Source organism: Miscanthus floridulus, chromosome 2 (assembly GCF_019320115.1).
Source record: "Miscanthus floridulus cultivar M001 chromosome 2, ASM1932011v1, whole genome shotgun sequence".
NCBI lineage: Eukaryota > Viridiplantae > Streptophyta > Magnoliopsida > Poales > Poaceae > Miscanthus > Miscanthus floridulus.
In genome coordinates, this window is record NC_089581.1 from 168,411,685 (window position 1) to 168,423,046 (window position 11,362).

The 11,362-nt window shown below is 42.8% G+C and overlaps 1 protein-coding gene across 1 annotated transcript; it reads left to right on the forward strand.

Moving 5' to 3' along the window:
* The first annotated feature begins 3,142 nt into the window (after nt 1-3,142).
* On the forward strand, nt 3,143-3,697 carry LOC136537412 (classical arabinogalactan protein 9-like). Its single transcript, XM_066529392.1, has one exon. The coding sequence runs from the start codon at nt 3,143-3,145 to the stop codon at nt 3,695-3,697; it is 555 nt and encodes a 184-aa protein (XP_066385489.1).
* The last annotated feature ends 7,665 nt before the right edge of the window (nt 3,698-11,362 follow it).

The window sequence follows — 11,362 nt, forward strand, 5'->3', positions numbered from 1 at the left end:
ACGAGTTATTAGGAGTAGCTGCAAAAAGGTTGACAGCGCGCTGCATCTCCTGGCTATCTGTCCGATGTCCGTGCATGTGGTTAATTGTGTCAACCATGTATAAGCTATTAAGGTCGTTCTATGTCCTCGTAAAAATAATATAATAATAATAAGGCCGTCTATGATGGCGTGCATTTCCCGGCCGGAAATGTATTTACAGTACGTAGCCGCTGACTTGCAGGTGGAAGTCGTCTCTACACGATGTGATCACTGACCAGCCATGCGTGCAGCACGTAGACTTCAATTTCGGACGTATGCATGAGCCTGGCCTTATTAGTGCATAGAGATGCTGTCTGTGTCTGGGCTTGTGGGTTTGCTAGATCTGCCATGTCTGGCTTGTATCATAAGGGCAGTCCCAACGGTGCATTGATGATGGTTTCTATCCTCATTAAATGACTTACCACGTAGGCAAAACGTTGACATGGCAACGTAATTAATGAAGAAAGAGAGCAAAAATCATAGAAATGGTTTCTTCATGAAGAAATCAGGTCTACTCTTGACCCAATGCACCAAGAAACCATGAAATCGTCATTGGGGAGAAACCACCAGTTTCTAGGGAGCTCGTGTCGCACTCCCATTAGAGGAAGAAGATAAAGTTGGGAGAGAGAAAGAGAAAATAATTAGTACTCATAGAAACCATGGGTTGGAAAGCAGTACTTTTTTTGGTGCGGTATCCTATATTATAGAAACTATTAGTTTCTTTTATTGGGACTGCCCTAATAAAACTCAAGCCATGCATTGTCCAGTGTCAAATCATGCTAGTCAATAGATCGAGTTCTCGTTGAACCCACAAAAAAAAGTTCCTTCAGTGTAGCTTTCCGCGTGCGGCGGTATACGTGATAAACGGCGACGACGTCTCAAGTCAAACGACAGCTAAGCCACAGATCGATGGAAACTTCGCAAACGTGCGGCAACTCGAAACTCGTGTGTCTTGGTTACACAGAAATTAACGATCGTCGGTGCAAAGCTCAACGAGACATTTTCATCATCATGACCAAGGCAAATCTAAATTCTGTGCGCGCGTCCATGCATCGGCCGAGATGTAGCGACAGCTTCTTTATATCCTCCTATCGATAAAATAAAGATTTTGGTAAAAAAAATATTCTCCAATTATTTTTTTTAATTAGATCTTCAAATATTATCATCCTATATTTCGGATTTCTGGCTCGCTAAAGCTGGAGAGACACAGAAAAAATATTGCACTTGCACAAGACATAGAAAAGTTGTGGAAGGGTCAAAAGATATAAGAGAGCAATTTTTATTTAAATGACTCTTCAAATGTTTCATTTGAAGGGTGAATTTAAGAAATACTCTTAAAGATGCTGCTAGAGCAACTTCAGGAGGCTCTTTATACCCTTTCTAATTTATAGGAATAGATATTTTGATAAAAAAAAATACTCTCCAACAACATCTTTAAATGAATCTCTAAATATAGATATCTTCTATTCTGGATTCTCGCAAGCCAAAGATGAAGAGTGAGGATCACTCTCTAGTATGCCTACAAGATATAGAAAAGTTGTTGGAGGGTGAAAAGATACAGAGAGTGAATTTAAGAAAGACTCTTGAGATGCTCTTAGGTCTTATTTGGATCCATATTAATTATAATAATTAGCTAATACTCCCTCAGTTGCAAATTATAAGATGTTTAGCTTTTCTAGATACATTACTTTTATAATGTATCTAGTGCGTATATCTTAATGCGTAGCAAAAGCTATATGTATCTAGTGCGTATATCTTAGTGCATACATCTTATAATTTGGAATGGGGGAGTATAATATAATTTTGATCCAAATAGATTAGATTATAGGGTGGATTGATATAATCGAAACCTTATATTATGATAATCCTATAATCCCGGCGAGGCATACTTTTATTTTAGGAGATTATGGGTGCTGAAAGTCTGATTTACCTCTACATTTATCTTTTCTTCTAGCAGTCATCAAGTAAAAAGGTGGCACCAGGAACACAACACAACATCAAGTCAAAAAGTAACGTCAAAGGGGAACTGTATATTTTCACTTTAAGAAACAATAATCCAGAGATCCAAACACTCTGATTATTGTAATCCATGGAGTAGGGAAAGCAATTATGCAATTTCGCTCTCCACCAGCAGCGCAAACTGCATGGACTATGGAGTAGGGAAAGCAATCCCGCAACTCAGCAGAGTGGACCAGAGGAGTGACGTTTGGTAGCGCTCCGTTTAAATCTTGTGGAGAAGAGCCGAGAACTAACAAGCTAGGCCCCTGTCCGTTTCGCTGAAATTTGACTTATGCCGATGCTTACGATAAAATGCTATGAGAGGAAAACTCTGTTCGTTCGCTAAAAAGTACTACTGAATTAGTGCTGCAGAACAGGGCTAGTTTTTTCATGATTTCTATGCAAAGAATGATTTTGTAGTTAAAGTTTAGAATTTGGGCCTCGTTTAGATTGCGAAAAAATTTCAACCCGATGAATAGTACCACTTTCGTCTTATTTAGCAAATATTGTCCAATCGTGGACCAACTAGGCTCAAAAGATTCATCTTGTGATTTCCAACTAAACTGTGTAATTAGTTATTTTTTTACCTATATTTAATACTCCATGTAAGCGGCTAAAAATTGATGTGATGGAGAGAGAGTGAAAAAACTTGGAATTTGGATGGCATCTAAACAAGGCCTTGGTAGCTGATTTTTGGATGAAAATTAAACTTAAATTGGTTTTCCAAACACAAATTACTTTGTGAATGTGTCTAAGTCAACCGCAGTGTGTTTTCCCAATGTACTTGTAGACTCTGCATGTACTACTATTTGCAACTTCCATACCGAGGTGCCGACCTCCCCCCAGCTGACTTTGCTCTAGGACGGCGGCCACCAGAGTACCCGACGTCGACGGACTAGACTAGACAGCTGCGAGCTACTACTACGCTATAAATAGACCATACGGGGGACAGCTTTCCTGCACCACTTCCCACGTACCATAGGCCCATAGCTCACAGCACAACAAGCACACGCTCTAGTTAGCATTCAGTAGCGCGCACTGTGCAGTTTGCACGAACAGACACACAGTCACGTACACACGTCGTTTACACACCAAGGCACCAAGCGGCCGGCTGCAGGAGGCCGCCATGGTCAGGTCGTCCATTTTGGTCGTCCTTCCTCTCATGCTCGCCACCTTGCTTGACACTGCCAACGCCCAAAACTACTACACAGCGCCAACGCCGAGCCCACTCCTGGACAGCCCATCATCATCTCCTCCTCAGCCACCGCCACCGCCACCGGAGTCATCAACAGCGCCTCCTCCTGCTTCGACACCTCCACCAGCGGCGTCATCCCCGCCCCCTCCTCCTTCGCCACCGCCGCCGGTGTCATTCCCGCCTCCTCCTTCTCCTCCTCCACCGTCACCGCCGGCGTCCAACTGGACGCCCGTGGCGAACGTGAAGGACCCGACGATCCAGAAGGTAGCGCAGTTTGCCGTGCGCATCTACACGCTCAGCGTGGGGGAACTCAAGATGCAGCTCCAGAACGTCGTCAGCGGCGAGACGCAGCCGTCTAACGGCGGGTACAACTACCGGCTGGTCATCACGGTGTCTGGTGGCAAGAATACGCAGTACGAGGCCTTCGTCTGGGGCATCCTCAAGACGCCGTCGTGGAAGCTCTTGTCCTTCACGCCCAAGTACTGACCATGCAAACAAGCCGCATACCATGCAGCTGGCAACCTGAAAACTTGCGTGCATGCATATATCATCATTCATCAGGATGATAAAACTTCTAGAAAGGGGTAGATATGTCCATCAGTTTTCTACAGTATTTTTTCTCGCTGTTGTTCAGTTCGTAATAAGAGAATTTTTTTAATGGTGATTTAGATTACGCAGTTAACATCATATATGTTGCACTTCTATGTTATCTTTCCTTGTAATGAAATAGCATATTTTGTTGTCATCCGGCTCAAATTTATTTAAGGCATGTGTTGACACCCACATATATGCACTCGCCCTCACTCCACCCCTATAAGCACCTCCGAACTGGTCGTCCGATCTCGAGATTGCCCTATGAACACATCCAAAGACATGGTTAGTAGATCTCAAGGTTGGCGAAGTCACCGCTGTCATCTAGCTCAAAGTTTATTTAATGTCTTTGTATGGCTATTTTTCGAAACACAGTACATATGCAGACACTCACACCTTACCCCTATGAACATCTCCTAAAGACTTGCCTCGAAACACATTGTATGTTCATAGATCAATGTTCACATATATGCATGCACACTCAATCTATCCCTATGAGCACCTCTCTTGATATTGACATGCAAGTGGTTTTTCTACATGGTGACGCTGATGTGGGGCATGAGGTGGCAACTACTCAGCAAATAAATAAAAACCAAAAAAAAGTATTCCCTCTAATTCATTTTCCTCCTCATCTCTCCCCTCCAAATGGCAGTGTTGCTCATTCTCACTTTGTCATCGATCATCAACCTCCGATGCCTAGGAAACCTTGGCACCATAAGCCATTGAACCTCATCCTTGGCATGTGCGTCGACCACTCGGCGCTTGCCTCTGCTACTGCTTGTGCAGCGCCGTCCCAACTTAAAAAGAAAAAATATTCCTGGTTAAATAAAAAACATAGTCTTACTTCATAAAGAAATTTTTCTAGCTTTACTAGGAAAATGTTGTAGCTTAAAAAGTTGCAGCATCACGAGAAAGTTTGTTCCAACATCACAAAAAGAGGTGCTATGGATTCAGGAGGGGGGAAAACTCATGACATATTGATGTGAAATAAAAAGACTAGAAAATGAATTGGAACACAAATAAAAAATATACTAATAACAAAACTTATCCCTAGGGTAGTGATAAGGGGGGAGCTTCACTATTGGATTTGCAAAAAAAATAGAGATGATTATGAATGACAAGAGGTATAATAATGACAACAGTCGGAAGCAAAAGAAAAATAGAAAAAGAAAAGAACCAAGTGTCATGGCAAAAAAGAAGAGACTTGCTAAAATTCAGGTGCTTGAATTTTAGTTTTCTTTCGGGTGACAGTTATTGCATATATTTTATATTAAAATTTGTAGAGTTAGTTCATTGTAATTTCTATAGACACAATTTGCAATTTTCAGTTCCGAGAATAAAAAATCCATTACACCCCATTTGGATGTTGGTATTCAGCTTGGAATTGGAGAACTGGAATTGTATAACTTCAATACCATGCGTTTGGATGTTTTGGAATTGGATCTTCGAATTTGACTCACAATTCCACGGGGTATTCTCACAACACAAAACAACAAGCCCCCAATACAGACCTGTGGAGCTCGGTATTGACAGGAATCGAGGCGGAGCTAGGCACACGAAGGGAAGCCACGCCTAATTCGCCATTGGGGAGGGGCCGGGGCTCACCGACGCACGGAGGTGAGAAGCCGAGCCAAGCTCGCCATCGCGTAAGGGGCGGGGCTCGCCGACTCGTGGAGGTGCGAAGCTCGCCGGCTCGGAAGGGATGAGCCGCGGAGCTCGTCGTCGCGGAGGGGCTGAGGCACTACCGGACTCAGTGAATTTGCCGAGTGCCAGGGGCACTCGGCAAAGCCCAATTTGCACTCGGCAAAGGCTTTGCCGAGTGCTGCACTCGGCAAAGAGCACTCGGCAAAAAAAGAGTCGGCAAAGACGTCTTTGCCGAGTGTCTTTTGTCGGGCACTCGGCAAAGCCTTTGCCGAGTGCCGACACTCGGCAAAGTTGGAACCGAAAAAAAAGCCGAAAAAAATGGGAATTTTTACCCAAAAAAAATGAAATTTTTTTTTTAATTGGTGGAGGCCCCCACCGGTCGGCGCCCATCCATCTCCGGCTTTTTTCGCGTAAATTTTATGGCTACGCGGCCGACGGGATTCGAACCCAAGACCTCCCGCTGCGCACAAACCTCCTCTACCACTACACCACACTGTCACTTGTGTCTAGATTCCGTTTTAGTTCCCAATATATTATACTAAACCGAGTGTAAATTGCTTATTTGAGACCCTAAATGAATTCAAATCAAAAAGTGGTCAACTACAAAGTTTCATAACTTTTTGAGATCTACAATTTTCATTTAGTAAGTTTTTCCATCCGAGGTCGTTTGAAAAATTTGAATTTTAAATTTGAGAGATTCAAACGTAGTTTTGCATGATAAGATGATTTCAAATCAAAAAGTTGTCAACTACATAGTTTCATAACTTTTGGAGATCTACAATTTTCATTTAGGAAGTTTTTTCATCCGAGGTCGTTTGAAAAATTCAAATTTTAAAATTTTCAAATTCAAACGTCGTTTTTGCATGAAAAATGATTTCAAATCAAAATGTTGCCAACTACAAAATTTCATAACTTCTCAAGATCTACAAAGTTTATTTTGGTCATTTGTTCATCCGACATAGTGGTAGTAACATTGTTCACAAATCATATATATCTCTCTTCTATTTTCATGAAATTAATATGAGAGATGTATATTTTATGAACAACGTTATTGTCGCTTTGTCAAATGAAGAAATGACCAAAATAAACTTTGTAGATCTTGAGAAGTTATACAACTTTGTAGTTGAAAAGTTTTTCATTTGAATTCATTTAGGGCCTCAAAAATTGATTCGAAAAACTGATTTGCCGAGGGCCAAAAAAATGCACACGGCAAAATACCTCTTTGCCGAGTGTCAAAATATAGGCACTCGGCAAAATACGGCTTTGCCGAGTGCTAGAAAAAAGGCACTCGGCAAACTGAGAGTAAATTGCTTGTTTGAGGTCCTAAATGAATTCAAATCAAAAAGTGGTCAACTACAAAGTTTCATAACTTTTTGAGATCTACAATTTTCATTTAGTAAGTTTTTCCATCCGAGGTCGTTTGAAAATTTTGAATTTTAAATTTGAGAGATTCAAACATAGTTTTGCATGATAAGATTATTTCAAATCAAAAAGTTGTCAACTACATAGTTTCATAACTTTTGGAGATCTACAATTTTCATTTAGGAAGTTTTTTCATCCGAGGTCGTTTGAAAAATTCAAATTTTAAAATTTTCAAATTCAAACGTCGTTTTTGCATGACAAGATGATTTCAAATCAAAATGTTGCCAACTACAAAATTTCATAACTTATCAAGATCTATAAAGTTTATTTTGGTCATTTGTTCATCCGACGTAGTGGTAGTAACATTGTTCACAAATCTTATATATGTATCTTCTACTTTCATGAAATTAATATGAGAGATATGAGATATGTAGATTTTATGAACAACGTTATTGTCGCTTTGTCAAATGAAGAAATGACCAAAATAAACTTTGTAGATCTTGAGAAGTTATACAACTTTGTAGTTGAAAAGTTTTTCATTTGAATTCATTTAGGGCCTCAAAAATTGCTTCGAAAAAATGATTTGCCGAGGGCAAAAAAAAAATGCACACGGCAAAAAGCTTCTTTGCCGAGTGCCAGAAAAAAACACTCGGCAAAGACGTATTTTGCCGTGTGTTTTTGTTTGCCGAGTGTATTTTATTTGGCACTCGGCAAACACGGTATTTGCCGAGTGCCCGATAAAATACACTCGGCAAAGCCTCGGCACTCGGCAAATCGCCGGTTTCCGGTTGTGAGGCTGACCGGCACACTGGATGGTCGAAATTCACCAAGGGTGGACACTAGTACAGAAAAGTTTTTTAGAGCGGTTAAAATCGATTTTTTAGAGGCGGTTTGAAAAACCACTACTGTGCCACCGATTGTAAAAATAGTTCATTTTTAGAAGCGGATCAATGACCGACTCTGAAAAAGTATTTCTAAAAGCGGTTGTGTTAAGCCAACCGATACTGAAAATCTATCTAAGGACGGTTTTGTTGTGAGAACCGATACTGAAAATCTATCTAAGGACGGTTTTGTTGTGAGGACGTTCTTAGAAACCGGCTCTGAAAAAGGATTTTAAGAATAAAAAAAGGCTCACCGGCGGCCGGGTACCGGCACGTCGGCGCCGAGCCACCACGCATGGCCAGCTCGCCGGCCCTGTCGCGCCGTGCCGCACATCGGTTCTGCACAGTCACGCATGCCATGCTAGGCAGCCAGCCGCTCCCCGCTAGTTTTGCCTTGGCTACGAGCTGGTGCTGCTCGTTGTGCATCTGGCCACGCCATCGTCGTTGTTGCCGTTGCCGCATCCACACCATCGTCTCTATCGTCGCGGCTGCGTTGCCGTCGCTGCCGTCGCAGCCACACCGTCGTTGCGGCCGCGCCGTGGCAGCCACACCGGCCGTCGTCGCGGGCGTGCCGTTGCTGCCGCGCCGTCGCTGCCATACACCCATACCGTCGTTGCGGCCGCGTCGTCGCAGGCACACCGGCCGTCGTCGCGACCAAGCCGTTGCTGTCGCGCCGTTGTTGCTGCCTTACCTTGCCTGCAAGCCGGAGACATCCCATGCGTTGTGGCATTATTTGGCCGCTGCGACGAGCAGCTGCCCCTGCCTTGATAAGAAGCACAAACAAGTGAGAGAAACAAGGGAGAGGAAGTGTGCAATCAAGATAGGGTTAATGGGATTTGTGCCATTATAATTCTCGCGTTTCTTAGAAATACCATTACTATTAGTCTTATTATAAGCGTGCCATTACAATTACACTGGATTCTGAAAAATGCTATTATGTACACTTGCCGCGACCTGTGGCCCACATGTAGGTGTATACAACTAGTACGTATAATCGTATGGACCCTTTTGCCCCCAGCTTCTCCATACATGCGGCCGTTTGATTGGATCGAATCAATCCCCATCCATTCCCCACCGCCTCCTCTCTCTCTCGCTCGAACCCTAGCTCGTCGGCCGTGGAGGCAACTGCGACTGGCGGCGGCGGTGACCGTGACTACCGCAGGCGCCGGCGTCGACCGCGACTACTGCTGCTCCTTCCCCGCCCCATCTGCTGAGCGGAGGCGACTGCGACCGGCGGCGACGACGACTACTGCTCACGGCGGCGGCGACCACGACCGATGGTAGTTGATTGAAGATCATGGTGCAAGCTTGAGTACTATGGCGGTCGTGTCCTCCATGGAGGACGAGGCACATGGTAACCGTGCTGCAGCAATGGACGACAGCATACCGAGGTATGCATCTGAAACCATTTCGATCTAACATGACTTTCCATCGACGAATAGGCTAGTTGTTACTGCAATTTGTTGTAGAACTCGGTGACTTGATCTGCTTACATCCTGCTAGGACCGACCTCTTCTCGCTAGAGATTAAAGTTGAAGGGTTCAATATAACAGATGCGTTGGGTAGGAAAGTTTACACCAAAAGTTCTGTGATTAAGTGGAATGTCGAGATAGGGTCGTTTTCTTTAGACTTGTTGATGGAAAGCTTGCGGAATGAAGTTAAATGGGCCTCTAACCAGTCTGCATCTCTGTGGTTCTTTGACAAAAATGTGCAAGAAGATGTCAGATTAGTCAGTGACATTCAGATGATAGATTTGTTTGACATGTATAAGTCTAAAATGTGTTGCTGTGTGTTGGTAGGAGTCTTTGATAATGTTGTTTCTAATGCATTTGAGTATGAGTCGATAGAGCCTTTATGTGTTATTCCACATGATGATGGAGCAGTCAACCCTACTGATTTCAATCCTGATGCAAATGCTTGCGCTGCTGCCATTCTAAATGCAAGTGCTTCTATTGCTGCCATTTCAAATGCAAGTGCTTCTACTGCTGCGATTCCAAATGCAAGTGCTTCTACTGCTGTCATTTCAAATGCAAATGCTTCTTCTGCTGCCATTCCAAATGCAAATGCTTCTTCTGCTGTCATTCCAAATGCAAATGCTTCTTCTGCTGCCATTCCAAATGCTCAAGCTTCTACTGATGCCAATCCTTGTACTACCGATGAGTCAAACGTAGAGCCTGATAGGGAGCCATACATCTTTGACAATGAAGAGGAGTATGTTGGGGTTGATGATGAGAACATCTACATTTCAGTACCACCTACACACCTAGCCAACACTGACAGTGCCCAACCATTTGTTGATAATGTTGATCCTGTTGTTGCTGATGGAGGTGCTCCTCTTGAGGTAGAAATTGATGATGTAGATCCCCAGGAAATAACTGTCCTCCACGATCCTAAAAATCCAAAGACTGTCAAGGGACAATTGTTTCCTGACATAGTAACATTCAGGAAAGCTATTAGACATTACGCTGTCAAGAAAGGTTTTGAGTTAGCTAAGTTGCAAACTGACAAGACAAGATTCATTGCACATTGTGCTGCCGAAGGGTGCCCATGGAGAATTCATGCATCTAGGATTTTTTATAAGAAAACAATACAGGTTGGTGTGGTCCTTTTCTTAATGTTTGTAACTTATTCAGTTATACATATGATATTCATCTTAATTTCTTATGTAGATTAAAACATTGCCTGCTGAACATAATTGTCCCACTACAAAGCTGAGGGAGGGAAAGATGGCTAGTCAAGGTTGACGTGCAGATAGGTTGGCGGACTAGGTCAAGAAGAACTCAAATAAAGGAGCCAAGGATGCAAAGAAAAAGCTAGAAAGAGACTATGGCATTAAACTAAAATACTCCAAGGCATGGTCAGGTTTGACGGTTGCCCTACAATAAGTTCATGGGAAGTACTCAGAAAGTTTTCAGGTATTGTTCAATTGGAAAGCACAAATAGAAATAAGTTCTCCTGGAAGCATTATAGAGATAGAGTTAGAAGGGAAGAAGAAGAAGAAGAAGAAGAAGCGCTTCAAGAGGATTTTTTGTAGCCCTGAAGCCATGTATTGATGGCTTCTTAGTTGGTTGTAGGCCATTTATATAGGTGTAGATGTGTTTGCATTGCATGGCAGATATACAGGACAGTTGGCATCAGCAACTGCTATGGATTGGCATAACTGGTTATACCATGTGGCATATGGTGTTTTTGATTCTGAAACAGAAGACAATTGGAAGTGGTTCATGCAGCAATTGCATAGAGCAGTGGGTTCACCTACAAGTTTAGTCATATGTACTGATGCTTGTAAAGGACTTGAGAAGGCTGTGGGTGCAGTGTTCCCTAAAGTGGAGTATAGAGAGTGTATGAGGCACATGTACAGCAACATTATGAAGCATTATCAAGGAGATGTGTTTACTGACCACCTATAAGCTATAACCTGCTACAAGGAGTTACACAGAAGGGTTGTTCAGGTGGCACATGCAGAAGATAGCAGATTTTGCCCCAGATGCCATTGACTTCCTTCAGCAACATCACAAGTTGATATGGTACAGGTATGGATTTTTAGAGCTAAGTAAATATAACTATTTGACCAATAATGTTTCTAAGAGTTTCAATGCTCAGATAAAGCAGTTGAAAGGACTTTTCCTACATGAACTGGTAGATGGGATTAGGGAACTCATAATGGAAAAGA

What these genes read in the sequence shown, in the direction of transcription:
- LOC136537412 (XM_066529392.1), top strand. Translation starts at nt 3,143, where the DNA reads ATGGTCAGGTCGTCCATTTTGGTCGTCCTTCCTCTCATGCTCGCCACC.